General features: G+C 36.5%; 1 protein-coding gene across 3 annotated transcripts in view; it reads left to right on the plus strand.

The window, feature by feature from the left end:
• The window catches only part of NSF (N-ethylmaleimide sensitive factor, vesicle fusing ATPase), a 159,899-nt gene that overhangs the window by 117,383 nt on the left and 23,512 nt on the right, over positions 1-19,004 (plus strand). For 2 of the 3 annotated variants that reach the window (XM_068530700.1, XM_068530701.1), the window contains exons 15-17: positions 136-269; positions 12,098-12,164; positions 14,405-14,484. In XM_068530700.1, coding sequence (XP_068386801.1) covers positions 136-269; positions 12,098-12,164; positions 14,405-14,484 — 281 coding nt within the window. The remainder of the gene's footprint in view (positions 1-135; positions 270-12,097; positions 12,165-14,404; positions 14,485-19,004) is intronic. The other variant, XM_068530702.1, reaches the window with a different exon arrangement.

A 19,004-nucleotide genomic window follows, 5' to 3' on the forward strand; every position in this document is an offset into this window, starting at 1 on the left:
ATGAAATTGTGTCAGGAAATGTTAATGAGCAACTAGTTGAGGCCTTGGTACATTGTGGATAAAAGTTTAAACTTGTTTTATTCCTCTTTGCTTAGGTTGGCTTTTTTCCCCTGACTTGCTCGTATTGTTATGCAGGTCCTCCTCACAGTGGGAAGACTGCTTTGGCTGCAAAGATTGCAGAGGAATCCAACTTCCCCTTCATCAAGATCTGTTCTCCTGATAAGATGATTGGCTTTTCTGAGACAGCCAAGTGTCAGGCCATGAAGAAGGTATCAAGATTTTTACTTTCATTTTAATTTCCTATCTCTTAGATGTGTGTGCACACGCGTGTGCGTGTGTACGTACACATGTACATATAAATCTATCTTTGTGTGTGTATATATATATGCCATGGCAGTTATGTTCTTCTCAAGTGGAATTAAATTATCAGCAGAATTTGGTGGGAAACAGCAACTGTTTTAGACATAGTATTTAACTTTGTAATGCATTTTTTAAAAAATTTATTTATTTATGGCTGTGTTGGGTCTTCGTTTCTGTGCGAGGGCTTTCTCCAGTTGCGGCAAGTGGGGGCCACTCTTCATCGCGGTGCGCAGGCCTCTCACTATCGCGGCCTCTCTTGTTGTGGAGCACAGGCTCCAGACGCGCAGGCTCAGTAATTGTGGCTCACGGGCCCAGTCGCTCCACGGCATGTGGGATCTTCCCAGACCAGGTCGCGAACCCGTGTCCCCTGCATTGGCAGGCAGATTCTCAACCACTGCGCCACCAGGGAAGCCCTGTAATGCATTTTTATTAGAGTATCGTTATCTTCCAAATTATGCTTTGTTTAGTGTGTATTATGATTAATTTTCATTTCTTAAGTTTGTATTGACTTGATTGAAAGATCACAGTTCAGAGTTTTTGAGTAGAGTAGAGCAAATTCATTTAGGATTTTTTAAGCTCTTTCATCAGTGTATAATGTCAGACTAGGGTCAGTTAAATTGACTGTATAGTTTGGGAAAGAACAGAGGTGTATCATTGGAAAGAAATTCTCAAAACCCTTACAGAAAGATGGTGGTATATTAGATAGTAATCAGTCTGCTTAGCAGACTTAGTGCGGTCCTTGTCTTTTTGCCTTTCTCCAAGTGCCATTTGTCACCTTCTTAATACGGCTGCTTTGACCCACTGGTGAAAGTTAGAACAACATAGAATAGAATCCTAGCACTGAAAGAACTCTAAGATCATCTGGTTCATCGCTCTTACATTCAAGCAAGTACCATGTAAGGCATTTAGGATAGTAGGTGGTTGCTCATTAAAAACAGAAAACAAAAACAACAAAAATCAATGCTGAGCACTCTTAATGGCTGTTTCACCTCACTTGATTTTCATTGATATTCTGATTTTGCATACTCCCAGACAGTGAAGAAAGATTATTATTACTTTTTTTAAAAAATTTTATTTATTTATTTATTTATTTATTTATTTATTTATTTATTTATTTATGGCTGTGTTGGGTCTTTGTTTCTGTGCATGGGCTTTCTCCAGTTGCGGCGAGCGGGGGCCACTCTTCATCGCGGTGTGCGGGCCTCTCACTATCGCGGCCTCTCTTGTTGCGGAGCTCTTGTTGCTCCAGACGCGCAGGCTCAGTAGTTGTGGCTCATGGGCCCAGTTGCCCAGTGGCATGTGGGATCTTCCCAGACCAGGGCTCGAACCCGTGTCCCCTGCATTGGCAGGCAGATTCTCAACCACCGCGCCACCAGGGAAAACCAAGATTATTTTTTATATATTTAGTTGAAGTATTTATTTTACTTAAATCCTTTTTTTCATGCTTGCTCTTTTATAGATAAGAACTTACTGTAAGTTAAAGAGATGTGAGAAAACCAGAATGAGGGGAAAGAATCTTGAGAATGGGATTGCTGCCTAGTAAAGACAGCTCAGATGTTCTTTTACCTTGTTCTTAGGCCCTCACTTTATAAAGATGTAGGATAGAATTACCTTAGTTTTTCTTTAGGGAAGAGATTGAAGAGGAAGATACATTCTTTCAAAGGCAGACTCCAAAAAAATATAAGTTTGAGAAGTTAGTCTCATGTTTGTGCAGGTAGCAAAAAATCATTTGTGTAGGTTGCTTGAAATAGATAGAGGAGGCGGAGCTTCGAACAGGATTCCAGGCCTGCACACCAAAACGTCAAGGTAAATATTCTGCGTAAGGTCTTTGAAGTTGAGTGTGAAAGTGAGGGAAATGTTGCCAGACACAAGAACTTAAATATCATAGTCTGTTTATTCTGTGTCTGAGGTGAGACCCGTAATATCTATCCTTCCCAGGAAAATCTGGACAGAATCACTAGGACCAGTAACCTCCCTAATGTAGGTAGGGGTTGTTTTTCTTTATTTTTTGGTCTTTTTCCCTTTAAAGGGAACCCTTAAACCACTTTTGTTGAAAATTTAAATAGCCCTTGGAATTGGTGGCCATTGAACTTAGCATTTAATTGAACAGCTGATTCTATTTGTATTTTCCTAACTCCATCTATTCCTTATACTTGTTCAAAAGTAGTCGTCTTCTGTGCGTATGGTAAATTACTCCACTGCTTTCCACCAGCTGCCAGCTTCTACCTCCCATGTACTCTGAGATGTGGGTGGATGGTCCTGGTTTTTTCTATAAAGTTTTTTTTGAAGTATTTTAGGCTTCTGCACATCAAAGCTGCTTTGCAAGTGTGAGATATTATCATTTTTATTATTTCAATCTCTTGCAAATTGACTTGAGGGGGGCAGGTAATATGTGCTGATTTTAGAGGCTTATATGGTTACATTAATGGCTTAATAACTTATGATTTAATCTTTAAATTGTTGAAGCCTTTCAAGGTAGGGTTTCAGATGAGTAGAAGGCTAAGGTGTATAAAAATAAGTGTCTATACAAGCTTACTTGAAGTTGTTTGGATTCATGATTCACTGTCTGGATCATCCGTGTACCCTTAAAGTTACAAAAATTATTTCTGCTTCAGCAGTATAATAAATTCATATTAAGACTTTTTGGATTTTCCTTGGGGAAAAATATTATTCCTTGTGACTAAAGAACAGAACAGAGAAAAGAATGAAGCATAGGTGTCTTAGAAATATATTAGAAATACTGCAAAATCTTTCCCTGCAAGTAGTTTTCACATTGTTGCCTAATGATAGATTGACAAAAGCCTGAGGGCTCAAACCCATCTAACGGTGCTAAGTCTTCCAGTTTGCTTTTGAAAATGAAATATTAATGCCATTCTTTAGTAGTTCTAGTCTCCCTCCCACCATTGTTTTCTTCCCTTCTTTTTTTTTAGTGTGAAGATGGAAAGAAGATTTTTTTTTTCAAAGCACAAATAATTTATAATCCTTTATCATTAGGGAGACGACATTTCTTTCCTTTTAAGTGCTTCCCTCCCACCCCCAAAATGTAGCTTTTCCCAACTTCAAAAATAATTTAGAAAATGCAGAAAAGGACACAGAAGAAAATAAAGTCCATATTTGTCCTTCTATTTTCTTCTCTACTCAGATACACATACACACACACATATATTGGGGATCACATTGGACATACTGTTTTAAACCTGGTTCTTTCACTTAATATGAAATTTTTTCATTGTCGTTAAAATGTATCTCAATATTATGTTAAATTAATAGCTGTATAATATCCATTTAAACATTGCTTTTTTGTTGAACATTTATGTTGTTTCCAGGTTTTTTCACTTTTATAAACAATATTCTGTAGAACTCCCAATCACTGCCCCCATTTTCTTATTACATTTTTCTGAGAGTAGCATCCTGATTTACTGGCTGAGAATTTGGACTTAGGTTTCAAATAGACCTGAATTTGAATCCCAGCTCCACTGTTCTTACCAGCTCTTATAGTCACTTAACATATAAGCCTCTGTTTTCTCATCTACCAAATGAAGATAATATTAATAGCTGCCTCATTGGGTTGTTATGAGAATTAAATGAGATGGTGATTTATGTACGGTATCACATAGTGCCTTGGGGTATAATATGTGCTCAATAAAGTATAGTGGTTGTTTTTACTTATCATTATTATTGCACATACATTTCTGGTTATTTCTTTAGGATAAATTCTCAGAATTGAGATTGCTAAGGTAAAAATATTAATGGTTTTCAAATTTTTATAAGTATTGCTATTAAAACTTATGTAAAAATACTAATGTTTATAAAGCCCACCTCTTAAGAAAGCTGTGCTAATTTACACTTGCAGCCCCATCATATAAGAATGTCAGTTTCCTTGGGCTCTTGCCCGAACTTGATGTTGTTAAAATATTTTTTGCAGAAACTAACATAACATTGTAAAGCAATTATACTCCAATAAAGATGTTAAAAATATATATATATTTTTTGCAAATTTGATAGGTAAAAGATTGGCATTAAAATCATTTATTCACCTACATTTTAATGACTAGATGCTCAGTTTTAAAGATTTTTCAAAATGTTTTGCAATGACAATAGTTTGTGAAACTCAGAAATATTATAACACATTAATTTTTCTTAAAGAGAGGTGGTCTGAATACTTAATTCATAGAATATCTTTATATACCATTTTATTACTTAAACCAAGAGATGATGAGTTTTTGTTAGTAGAGAGGGCCATTAGGCTTGCTTTAATGAGTATCTAAGATTTAATTGCAACTAAGCTATTCTTATTCACATACAGATGGTGCTAAAATATATGAAAGTAGTTTATTCCCAATTAATTTAAAATTCACCTTGTACTTCTCTTAATCTGCTTAATAAATCCTTTCTCCATAGATAAACTCCTCAATACTAGCAAAGTCTGTATGAAGTATTATCCTTATATTCTGGGGGGGATACTATGTGTTCCATTAAGATATTTGAAGTGTTCACAGATCTTTCTCTTCTCCCCCATTTTATTTTTGTTTCCCCAACTTTATTCTGTTTAAAAATTTTAATTCCTTTATCCATTTTTGCATCTATACTTAAAAAAAAAACACCTATTTTACTAGTTCTATTAATGACATTAAATGAACAAAAGAACAAAGCAGTAGAATTTGATTTTAACTAATTACCTAATGTTGGTGCTTTCCGAGTATGCAATCAGTACAGAGGTGAAATAGAACAATCCGATGTGACTACATTGTTTGAACAAAATTAAGTAGAAAATTAGTGATTTATAAAACTGTACCCATTAATAGCATAATATAGTCTTGTTTTTAAAAGGACTGAAAATTAATGGAAGAAATTTTCCTTTCCACTAGCTTTGCAAGAAAGGAATAATCTTCTTTGAATATCCTCCTGTAAATCCCACTGCAAATTGTAGTCTGCACAGGACAGAATCATGGTGCCTAATCCTCCTCTTTTCATGGTTTAGTCCATACAAAGAGCAGAGCTGGAAATTGGATCTTTTGACAGCAGTTACTAAGCAACAGAATTTGGATGTTTTTGGTTAACATCCTAATATATCATGTAGCTGATTTGTTGAAGATTGTGCATGCATTAACTGAGAGAAGTGGACACCCCGGAAGTGACTACAGGTCCCTGTACTGCTGGGGGACGAGCACTTGTTGTTTTTGTTGAATACACTCTGTCTTTTGACGTTTGTATCTGTTCGGCACACAAAGGAAGATGGTGCAGCTCTCTAGTGGAATTTAACTTTCAGATCTTGTGACTTTTTATATTATTAAAAATACCCCACTCTGTCACTCATGTCATGTGAAAATTTAAGAATTTTTCCTGAAAAGCAGGGAGAACAAATAAGGGATTTTAAGGTCATTCCAGGAAGCTTGAGTGCTTTGCCAAAAGTTTAGGTCCACTTCCTGAGGCAGTTTCATTAGAAGACAGCTAATGTTTGCTTGGTCTACTCCCAAGTTATTTTTAGAAACTAGAGATTATTACAGATAGCACCAATTTGAATTTGCTCATTTACGTTTTTATATGCTACCAAATATGATTTGAGTATTCTTTCAACTAATTGCTGACAGATTTACTACATTAGGGATTTTCTAAGTCATCAAATTCCTACTGTCATCAGATTTCTACTAACTAGGTACTTCATGCCAGCCACTTCAGAACTGAGATGAGCTCTTTCAGCCCCCAAAGAACCTGAAAATTTGGCTTCACTTACCTCAGAGCGCTAAAGAGGTTATAGAAAATGGAGGACAGAATCTACTTAGAACACGCTTTGCTGTGGTTTGTGATTCTGAAAGGCTGGGATTAACATGGAGCTAATGCTGGCGTGTTCCCATTTGTATTCTTGTAGACTCCAGCATCTGCAGCTGCTGCCCCTCCCCTGCACACAGGTGGCTCCCAGCTTGTCTGAAGATTCCAGGAGCGGGCTCTGTGCCTTGAGAGCTTGCAGTGTCCTTGAGGACCATAATAGAGCTGCCCCTAAGCCCTTGGCAGCAGGAGCCCCACACCTCCTCTCACAGGGCCTCCAGGATGCCCTTGCTACAATCCCAGGCCCCACACATTCTACATTGTCTCTCATGACCCACTACACCTGCCTTTGCACGCAAGAGTGGAGGCACCAGAGAGTTTAATGATGACAACCTCATTATGTCCACAGCTAGAGATAGACTGTGGAACTCTGTTTTCTAGAGACGTTCTTCATCTTCTAGAATAGACCTCTCATTTTTTCCCTGTTGACTGTTGCCACTCTTTTCCACATTTTTTCTTTCTTCCGTTCTTCCCATTCTGTTTCTTTAGCCTTCTCTTTCAGATGTCTCACCTGACTCTAAGAATATGTCTATTCTGCTAATCAGGAAACTCCCTGATAGAACTAGGATGACCATACAATCCAATTTGCTGTGTGCAGTCATGGTTTTTACCTGTTGTTCCAGCATGATTATTAATAACTCCCACCTTTCAAGTGTCCTGCTTTGCATGATAACTTCTATGATCCCCTTCTGATAACCTCTTCAGCAAGAAAAGACTTGAGCATCATACTTTCATCTTACTAAATGAAAGGATCAGAATTTAAGTTAATTTTTTAAAGAGTCTGTAAGATACCACTATTAGCCCCAGCTTCAGCCCCCCTGGCTCAGTGTTGTTTGGGCGTTTGGTCTGGAGCAGGCACTGTGTATTTGCTGTGTGCTGTTACTGACGGCAAGTTTGGCACTTTAGTTGTTGAATTCGAGCTGCGGCAGTTTGTGCAATTTTACTTTTCTTTCATCTTTCCTTCTTGTACCTCTCCTCCTTTTTGGGTTTATCTACCTAAAATTGTGGTAGAACTTCCCAGCTCAGTATGTAAATATCTCACTTAGATTTTAGTCTGGCAGCTAATCGCATATACTTGCCAGTGGAATCTGAGTATCTCCTTATTTAGCATTGGGCCAGGAAGCCAAGAATGGAAGAGGCTGAGGAGACTAGGCAGAAACATGGATTCAGGGGAAGAGTGATGACCTTATATTATACTCGTGACTACATAAGGAAAAGAATGTGTGTGTAAGAAGTGAAAGGGGTGTGTGTGTATTTAAATTAAAGCAGAGTTAACTGAAACTGGTCAAATTACAACTGGAATTGCATAGCGTTTGTCATGGTTAGTATGTTGTTAAGAGAGTTTGCTGTGAGTACTTCTGTCCCCATGGTAGTAATTAGTACATTAAGAGCTGTCTGTAAAAAAAACTACATTAAAGACTGCTGTAGGTATTTTTCTTCTAAAATGTTATAGGTAACCCATGTGGTCAGCTGTGAAGTGATTTGTAATGCTTTGTGAATCACAGTATCTGAGATAAGTTAGTGAGACTGCATACAAGTTTATCATCAGTTTAGACCCCAGCAGAGTCCTGAATAAGGTTCCTGTAGCCCTGTAAGCTCTGTAAGCTTTAAGAAGGGAGAAGGGCTGATTCAGGGAAAGTGTAAAACTAATGCAAGTAGCCAGTCCATGATGTCTTGGGCCCCTGTGGCTTTAATCCACGATATTACAGCCTGTCAGACAGAATGATATGCTTGCATCAGAGCCCTTAGTAGAATTCTGAACAAATGTTTTAAAGAGCCAAGCATTTTTTTCAGTGACTTCTTAAAATCACCTGAGTTTGCAGGATACTACATTGGCTGCTGTATGGTCCAGTTTTCAAAAAAGAGCAAAGAACCACAGTGGAACTGCTTCTGAACTTTTCCATTGTCTCTTCCATTTCTCTTCTGCTTCATGTCTCACCCACCACTCCCCATACACGCAGCACCAATGCTGACACCTCTTCATTTTAATTCTTATTGACTGTATGTTAGTTCCTGCAGTGCTCCTAAATTTTCTCATCTCTGTGCCTCCTAACAATCAGTACACTCTGCTTAGAACACTTTCTTTCCTGTTTTTTACTGAACTGTTCATCCTTCAGGTCTCAGCTTAAATGTCACTTCCTAAATTTAGGAGACCATCGTTGACTCCATAAGCTCTTATCAGTCACAATAGGCTAAGTTATGCTGCGATAATGAACAACCCTGAAAATCTCAGGGGCTTAACACAACAAAGTTTATTTCTTGCCCACATTACATGTCCGTCATGACTCAGAGGCGAAGCTCTGCCATAGTTTCTCAGAGACTCAAGCTAATAGGTAATAGAGACTCCATCTCACATGTGATTCCATGATAGCCAAGGCAGGATAAAGGAAGTATGATGAATCAAGCAGTGGCTCTTAAAGCTCCCTTCAGAAAGTGATATATTCTGTATTCACATTTTATTACCCAAAGCAGACCCCATAATCCTCCCTAACTTAAGAGGGGATAAGGAAGTGCAGTCCTACCATGTGCCAGAAAGAGAACCAGGATGTGTAGGGTATCCCCAAGGACTACCACAGCTCCCGTGCTGTATACCAGCGCATCATCTTGTATTTCCTCTAACATTGTGATGCCATGCTTTACTATAGTTACATGTGACCTTACTCATTACTCTTTCTATTGCCTTCATTAGTGCTTGACACATAATAGGAATTCAAAAATATTTGTTGAATGAATGAATAGAACAACGCTCCAAGATTCAGCCCTTAGCTCTTTATTCTTCTACTTCTACCATTTCTCCTTGAAGATGACATGCCTCTCTCATGGTTTCAGCAGTCACTGCCCTGAGGGTGATGTCCATACCCTGACTTCAATCATACAACTCCAACTACTTACTTGATATTTCTACTTGAATTTAATGCATAAATTTAAATTTATTACTTCAGTAAATATTTATCGATTACTTTCTGATAAGGCATTATATGAAGTGATGTGGATACAGAGATAAATACAATAGTACTTGCCTTCACAGGGCTTAAAATCTAGTGTAATATAGGGAAGAATACAATGAATCCGTTAATATATACACAATATACAAAATGCTATACCAAAGGAGAAGAGAAACAAGTGACTTATGGCAAGATGGAATTAGAACTTGTGTTGTTTCAACCATTGAATCCATTGAGCAAATATTATTACTAAATACTCTTCTATGCTGGGTACTGAGGATAACATGAATAAAGTTTTTTTTCCACCTCACGGTCCAGTGAGGAGACAGGTAGCTAAGGACGAAAAAGGGTAGGTGAGATTTTGACACAATGTGGGAGGGTGACTGAGGGGTATGGGGGATGGTGCAAAGGAAAGCAACAGAGGCATTCTTTCATGCATGCATACAGCAAACATTTATTAGGCACCAGTGAGGCATCAGACCCTGCAAACATAATACTGAGGAAGACAATTCCTACCTTAAAGAATATACAAAAAAAAAAAAAAAATATATATATATATATATACAGTATGTTAGGGAGGAACTTACCATCTAGATTGTCAACATGAGTTATTATTTTGCTTTTGTTTTTGTTGTTTTTACATCTCTGAGGGTGACTTTTGAGCATAGAAAAGACCATGTGTAGCTAATTTGAGGTCTAAAAAATTAAAATTCAACATATTAAAATTATATAATTTAAAATCTAGTTTTTCAACACAAAAGAAAACTTAAACTTTAAAAAGGTCCACCTCTGGGGCTTCCCTGGTGGTGCAGTGGTTAAGAATCCGCCTGTCAATGTAGGGGACAGGGGTTCGATCCCTGGCCCAGGAAGATCCCACATGCCAGGGAGCAACTAAGCCCATGCGCCACAACTACTGAGCCTGCGCTCTAGAGCCTGCGCGCCACAACTACTGAAGCCCATGAGCCTAGAGCCTGTGCTCTGCAACAAGAGAAGCCACGACAATGAGAAACCCATGCACCGCAATGAAGAGTAGCCCCCGCTCGCTGCAACTAGAGAAAGCCCGTGCTCAGCAACAAAGACCCAACGCAACCAAAAATAAAAACAAATAAATAAAATAAATAAATACATAAATAAATAAAAATAAATTAAGTCCACTTCTTTTATTCTATTTGTAAGTCTAGTAAAAGGTAGTTCAAAAAGAGACTTTTATAACTTAAATTTCTTTAAATATTTTAAAAAATATTTACACATTTAAAATATTTTATTTTCTCTTTGATGTACTTCAATTGTTTAACAAACAAAACATTCTAAATTTCAAAGCAAATCTATATATTTACTTAGTAATAAATTAAAACTAATAATATAATTATGGTGAATCTCAGATTACCATTACCATTTGGAGGGCTATTAAAGTTATATTTTACCTTCCAACATAAAAGTTTATCAAAATTAATTATTCAACTGCATATTTTAAATTCAACTAGCAAGGCTAATCTATTAATCTAACATGGTAAGTTAATTGTTACAAATAGTTTAAAGACCAGCTATTCACAGATTGTCTTTAAACTTAATATGAAAAAGATTAATATTGTAGGTTTAATTTACTTTATTTCTATACCAAATCCTTAATCTTCTATAGTTAAAAGATACCCAGTAAGGAATATTGTGCTACTACAAACAAACTCGGGAGAGGCGTGGTTACCATCTTGGTGCACTGAGGTTACTTATCAATCAGATTGGGCTGGGATACAGGAATTAATTCTTAGAGATGACACCAGTGGGATTCACTGAGCCCCAGTTATGGTCACTGGAATAGGAATGCCCAACATTTACAAAAAGGCTGGTCTCAAGGCCTTGAGCACTTACATTCAATTTATACATAAATTAATTCTTCTGTCTGGCTTGAAATTGCTACATCCTTGCCAGCATATAACAGCTTCCTTCACTGTTTGCTTAATTTGCATTTCTTTGGTTATCTTAAGATAATGTTCTATTATCTTTTGTCTAGTTCTAACGATGCATCTATCTGATCCTTTATACCAGCTTTAATTTTTTTGTAAACACTTTGGCTGCTGTGGTCTGATTTGAGTTGACAAAATTCTCTGCTTTCTGTGTTATTCCTGTTTGACAGACCACAGTTCTTACAGATAATAAAATGATATTCAGTTCTACCCTGCACATCCCTGTGGCTCCATCTAGCTCTTGAGTCATAACACTGAAGTCATGCTTCTGACATAGATAGGAGAGACCATCATGATAAACTTGATGGATTTGTCAGTTGATTAATTCCAGCTGTTCCTCAGCACGCCCCAGTGTGACACATCCAGGTCTTGGAGCTGAAAGCAGCATTACCCTGCCCTTGCTCAGCCATGATCCAGCTGTGACGTCTTGGGCAAGTCATTTAACTGCTTTGGGCCTCAGTTTCCTCACTTTTAAATTGTAAGAACTCTTGGGCTTCCCTGGTGGGGCAGTGGTTGAGAATCCGCCTGCCAGTGCAGGGTACACGGGTTCTATCCCTGATCCAGGAAGATCCCACATGCCGTGGAGCAACTAAGCCCGTGCGCCACAACTACTGAGCCTGCACTCTAGAGCCCGCGAGCCACAACTACTGAAGCCCGCGCACCTAGAGCCCGTGCTCCACAGCAACAAAAGTCATCGCAGTGAGAAGCCCACGCACTGCAACGAAGAGTAGCCCCTGCTCACCACAACTAGAGAAAGCCCACACACAGCAACGAAGACCCAACACAGCCAAAAATAAATAAATTAATTAATTAATTTTTAAAAATTGAAAGAACTCTTCAAGTTCTGAAGTTCTATTAAATTCTAGTTTTGTGTAGTCAGAAATATTGGATGTTTCACTGTGTTTTGTTTGAGCATTGGTCAAGAATTAGCTAAATTTTATCTTCTTGGAAATTGTCATAGTTATGGAGGGCAGTGAGATAATAGATGGCTTTGCTTTCTTCTAGATCTTTGATGATGCATATAAATCCCAGCTCAGTTGTGTGGTTGTGGATGACATTGAGAGACTGCTTGGTGAGTCATAACTTTTGCCATCGTACTATCCTTGCCACATTACAGCTAATGTCTCACAAATTACAAGAGAAAAATACGGGTGTTTATAATCTGTAGGGCAATAGAAATACCTTTCTTTGTCTAATAAGGAAATATAACACTATCTCTTATATCTGAAGTCAACAATGGTATTCATGTTAAATATGCTTTATGACCGTAGCTACATTATAAACTGCTTTCCTATAAGGGCCCATGTCTCATATCATTTTGTATCTTCCACAGAGTTCCCTGCCCATAATAAATGATTAGTAATTTTAGTTGATGGATATATTTGCTGTATACTATTTCTGAGCTGTCTGTAGCTCAGGGATTCCATTTGTGAACTTTGACAGAACTAAGGAAAGAAGGGTTTAGGATTGGAGTGAAATCTACAGGTTAGCTATAACACTTGGGGCAGAAGTTGTAAGCTCTTTGTACATCAGTTTCTGCTCACATAAGAAAGAGACTGTATTCTCTTCCTTACTTATCCCACAGAGTAATTGTAAAGACAAAAATGAGATAATATTGTGAAAGTTAAAAACATTCTGAAAGTTAAAAGTGCTCTACAGTAATTTTTAAAAATACCTATTAAACATCTCCTATGTTTAAGTGCACTCCTACAGAATACAAAGATGAATAAAACAGTCCCTGTACTCAGCTCATAAGATGTATTCCACAAACAAATGCCAGAACAGTGTTATTACTCTTACATTTTATTTCATTGCAAAAAATAGATAAATCTGGAATAAATTCATTGTAACAATGGCTCAGGATGCTATAATAAACTTGATTGAAATTGAACCTACCTGGTAACTTAATAAATATCTGAAAATACTGCCAACCTCTGGTTAACTAACCCCTTCTTCATTAAGGGGTCCATAATGGTGTAGTAATGATTTCACGTTAACTGTTCTTACTACATTTTTCCCATGATTTTCAGACTTGCTTTACGTCCTCTATTACTTCTTTATTTTCCTGTTTCCTAAGGCAATGTTTATTACAAAGCAAAGCAGGTATATCTATGAGGTCTCCTTAAATCAATAGTTTTATCTAGTGACCTGGGTTTTGGGTCTGCTATTTTTGATACACTTCAGCTCAGTTTCTGGGATTATTTCTTTAAAAGCTTTTAGGCACATACTCATAGCTCTGTGTAAAGTCCTTTATCTAAACACAATTGAGATGTGTGGTCATAGCAACAGTACTATGTCAGGAATGTGTGCCCTCTGAGTATATTTTCACTTGTATGAATAGTTATTATCCGTACTTGTTTGTTCATTTATTCAGTAAGCATTTGCTGAGCCCTTACCACTGTGCTAGAATTATTAGGGTTTCAGAAAAATAAGTAGTAAGATGCTGTCATTATGACATACATTGGCAAAAATTAATACAAAGTAGAATGTGCCATGTGTTCTGGATATTCAGAAAAGGGAGGATCACTTTTGACTTCAGAGGGCTGATGCCTGAAGGCAGCTCTAAGCACAGGGCAGGGGTGCATGTGCAACATGCAGAGAAAGCAAAGGGGGTGGCATTTGTGTCGAATCTTGAAGGATGGGTAGAAGTTTTAACAGGTAGAAAGTTATTTGAGAAGTTCACTGTTCTTCACCATCTGTGGACCAATCTTAGTGGCTTTACTATCATTTCAGTTGTATTGAAGTACCTTACTTACATTATTATTACTTGCCATTTCCCCCTCTACCCATTTTCTAGTATCATGTTTTGTTGCCTGTGTACTCACTGTATTACCATGGTTTGCAGTAACTTCTTGGAAATGTTTAGTAAATACTCCTGGGGATTTTTTTTTTCTTTTAAAAAAAAAAAAAAACTGGCTCTGAATATCAGACAGAGATGTCTACATGAACTCAAAATGGATATTTAGACGCTTTTTAAAAAATTTACAGATAAGAGTTCTTATGTACTATTTTAAGCATTTAAGTTATTGTAGATATTTTGTCTTGTTATTGTTAGTTGCATGACTGTTATTTAGGACTGTGTTTACTCTTTTTTTTTTTGAATTTTATTTTATCTTATTTTTATACAGCAGGTTCTTATTAGTTATCCATTTTATACATATTGGTGTATATATGTCAATCCCAATCTCCCAGTTCATCCCACCACCACCACCCCCCAGGACTGTGTTTACTCTTTATGCAGAAAAATCAGAATGTTTGGAATATGTGCATATATATATCGAATCCCTAAACATAGCAATGTTTCTCTTCCAGATTATGTCCCTATTGGCCCTCGATTTTCTAATCTGGTATTACAGGCTCTTCTTGTGTTACTGAAAAAGGCGCCTCCTCAGGTAAAAATAATATAAGGAACATTTTCACAGAGTTTCTCCAGTAAATTATACAACGGTGCACTCTCTAAATAAGCAGATTATCATAAACATATAAAATTTTCTTGTTGAAGAGATTTTGAAAGGTCGTCTGGTCTGGCCTTCTGCCTTAAGGTAAATGATTTTCTTAATCACTTTTCTTAATCAGAGAAATTTTCTGTTCTTTTTCTGAAGATCTCAAAATCCCAGTTTCAGTTAGTATTCTGTGTTGCTTTATGAGTTCACCACCATATTACACATCCCTACTTCCCTCCGTTTCCCATGAGAGATATTAATACATGATATTAATGTAGAAGGGATTAAACACATGTTCCCATTTGTTTTGTTTTTCATTTCATAAGTTTTCCTGAGAATTTGTATTTGGGGTAATTTACATCCTGTAGGGAGTTTTGTTTTGTTTTGTTTTTAGTTTTTACAGATGAGCTTGAGTTATTTTTCTTGTGTCATGTGGCACTTTTGAAGAGTGAGTCTATAGCCAGAACCTTGGTTCATGTGATTGTAGTTTTTACTCATGTTGCTGTTGGAGACTGGTGATTTTGATAGGTTAACACATTTAAACTAACCTATGAGGGTTGGTTAAATCTGTTAATTATGTAGAGGCTGCCAGAGCATGTTTGGCTATGACACAAGACATGAATTCTCTTGGTTGATTCTGCATGTTGTAACCTTGAAGAAATGCCAATCAAAGGCAGATACAAAGGGGTGAAGCACTAACTTAAAAAACATCTTAATGTCTGTATGGGAATCTCATATTTGAAGTTAGAGATATAAACTAAGCTGTATGGAAAATATTTAATGTTAAGCTGGTGAATCTAATATTTAATTTAACAGTTAAAATTATATGTGTTGTATGTGTTAGACCTAAAGGTAAAGGACTTGTCTTGACTTTCTAGGTTTTTTTTTTTCCCTAAACTAGTGAAAAGAAACATACAACAACCTTGAAAATTTACTACATATTTGCACGGTGAAAGGATTTTTTAAAATCATTTTTCTGTAAACTGTTATTCCCAGGAGTTGGAGTTTTAGCTTATATTGAAGCTGAAATTAGAGAAGTGAGAATTTTTTTCTTATTCCTTCAAAAAATATGTATATAGTTATAAAGCAGAAACTAACACACCATTGTAAAGCAATTATATTCCAATAAAGATGTTAAAAAATTTTTTTAAATGTATATAGATATATCTAAAGTTTCTAGAATAAAAATAACCCCAATAAATAAATTTTAAAAATATATATATCACACACACAAAAAATCCTTTTTATGAAATCAGTATTTAAAAAATTATAAGATTAGAAGACTTTTCCCAGGCATTAAAATTTACTTCTTATAATATTCAGCTTTTTAGCTAAAAATAATTTATGCTACAAGCCATTTGAGAGAAGAAAGAATAATTTTTCAATGGTACTTTTTAAACTGCTTATCCCTTTACATAATACTATACACATGGATTTAAACAGAGACATCCCCTGAGAATTATTTGTAATCCAAAATAGATACTAATAGAAATAAATAGAACATATTGACAAATGACTTGCAAAATCTTGAATGAAGACTTAGGAATAACTTTTTGTTTTATAAAAATAATTGTTAAGACCCTTGAGGAAAGGAACATTATCTTATGCTTTTAAATCTTACAGCATCTGGCACTGAGGTTTATACAGATATGCTTCATGAATAACTTATTCAACTATATATATATATATATATATATATACACACACACACACACATATATATAAACTTTTAAATATTTTTTGAGTGTCCCCTCATTTTGGTGGGATTGAGTATTTAGTATTGCTGTAGTTTATATTTGGCAAGATATGACTAAAGTGAAAACATTCAAAAATAAGTAAAGTTCAAATGGCCAATAAGCGCACAAAAAGATACTCAACATCATTAGCCATCAGGGAAATGCAAATCAAAGCCACAGTGAGATATCACTTTATATCAACTAGGATTACCATAATCGAAAAGTCAGATAATAACAAGTATTGATATGCATATGGAGAAATTGGAATCCTTATACACTGCTGGTGGGAATAGGTAAATTGTGCAGCTTTTGAAAAACAGTCTAGCACTCAAAAAGTTAGAGTTACCATATGACCCAGCAATTCTATTTCTAGGTATATACCCCAAAGAAATGAAAATATACATCCACACAAAAGCTTGTACATGAATATTCATAGCAGCATTATTCATAATAGCCAAAAAGTGGAAACAACCCAAATGTTCATCAAATAAAATAAACTATGGTATATACATACAATGGAGTATTATTCGGCATTTAAAAGAAATGAAGTACTAATACATGCTGTAACATGGATGAACCTTGAAAACATGCTAAACAAAAGAAGCCAGTCACAAATGACTACATATTGTATGATTCCATTTACATGAAATGTCCAGAACTGGCAAATCTATAGAGACAGAATACAGATCAGTGGTTGCCTAGGACTGGAGGGGTGGATAGGGAGAATGAGAGGTGACTGATAATGGGTACGGGGTTTCTTTGGGGCATGATGAATACGTTCTAAAATTGATTCCAGTGATGGTTGCACATATCTGTGCAGTCTACTAAAAACCATTGAATTGTACACTTTAAGTCAGTGAACCGTGTGTTATATGAGTTACATCTTAATAAAATGGTTACAATAGATAGATAGATACATAGATAGATAGTGTCAGAAGCTTAAATGACGAAAGGAGGATTCCATGCAGAGCTAGAGGTAAGGAGTGAGCATACAACATACATGGCCCAGCTTGGAAGAAATCTTAGAAACAGGAGTTGAATCCTTAAAAAAGGGCTGTGGAATGAATTTCTCTAAGGATTGGAAAGGAAGGATATAGGAGCACGTAAGAAGTAGAAGATAGATCTGGTTGCCTTAGTGATTGGAAATGGTGGGGATTCTCTTTTAAGAGGCTACCAGCCTGTCCTTAATCAGAATTTGGTGACTCTGACCTGGACTGCTAGATGATCTGCTGTATAAGTGAATCAGTGGCAGAAGAAGGTAACGTTTAAAATATTTCTAGTTGGCATATATTTAACAAAATAAAAATATGCTTTCTCTGTACCACCTTGCTTTTTTAAATTAGTTTGTATTCTCTCAGGACAATAAGGGAAAATTTTTCAGGCCGATCCAGTGTCAAGACTATTTGTCATTCTAAAGTAGAAGCATTCACTTTACCAAACCATTATCATGTAGGTTTTTCAGATGTTTTCAATTAAATATTAAAAGTATATGAATCTGAATGTTGTAGAGATGCATAGACTGGTAGAAAGCTATTATTTTATCACTGTCAAGAATACAGAAAAGTTGTAGGCATTTTTCTTTCAAAAGAGGAACTGTACATGCATACAATACAGTAATCATATCAGTCACAGAATCCTTAATTTTGCATTTGTTGTAATTCAGCTTTCACATAGAAAAATTGTATGTGCATGTGTGCACATGCTCAAATAAAAGAATCCCTTCAGGGGTACTATGTTGTTATGTATCAAGATATTCTTTTTTTCTACTTCTCCCCCTCCCCCATCTCCCCTCCCTCATTGTAAATTGGCTTATTAAAACTGGTTCACAAGCCTTCCTTTTTTCCCTTTGTGATTGCTTTGGTCTTGGATTTTCAGTGTAGGACTAAAAATTCAAGTCAGATTTCAGTTACTAGGATAATTTTCTTTGAATTTTAAATTTTTCCAAGTAAATGCATAGATTTTTAATGAACCCAGTATTCAGTGGATTTGCTTTAAATTTAGCTGGAGAGTTAATTTCATGATTGATTTATTAGCCCTTTGAAAGTATAAAAAGTGGTATCTGTAGTTCATGAAGACTGAAAAACATCATCACATTTTGTTTAGCATCTTTTTAAAACCAATTAAAAGCTTTTCTAAAATGGATTGAACAGGAGAAAATAAAACATGTTCCCTAAGTCTTTATTTCAATCAAGTTTCCCTGTGTTCTGCAGGAGAAGAGATCGAGGGGGGATAGAAAAATTGAAAAGGGCTGTCCCAGCAGGGAGCCACGCCGCAGAAAAGGGCTGCTCTGAGAACTCAGCAGCAGTAGCTAAGAAAGCTCCCAGCCTGCTTCATCTACATGCAGAGTCACACAAGGCATGGGGGCGCTCACCATCACCACAGAGGTTTCACATGTGCTTCCCTGCTGATTCTTGTGAAAAGCTAACAATTGGCTTGGAGGGTAAAAGACCACTGCAGTTCACCCTCCCTGAGCTGGACGTACAATTTGTCCAGTGTTAGGAAATGTCCGGCTTAGCAGTGAGAGGCTTGAAGACACCCCTCCTTACAGTGAGATTCCTAAAGCCGTCTCTTTTGCTTGATGACACTGGGGCTCTTTTCAAGCTTTGCAGATTTATGGAAGTCGAAGGGAATGTGCCTTTCAGGATCAGGAGGATGAAAGCCTTAGTCTTCGTGTCAAGGAAGAGGCAGTAGTAACGCAGTGAGGCCAGGTAAATCTTCCTGCAAACTGCAGCA

This window comes from Eschrichtius robustus, chromosome 20, assembly GCF_028021215.1.
Source record: "Eschrichtius robustus isolate mEscRob2 chromosome 20, mEscRob2.pri, whole genome shotgun sequence".
Lineage (NCBI taxonomy): Eukaryota > Metazoa > Chordata > Mammalia > Artiodactyla > Eschrichtiidae > Eschrichtius > Eschrichtius robustus.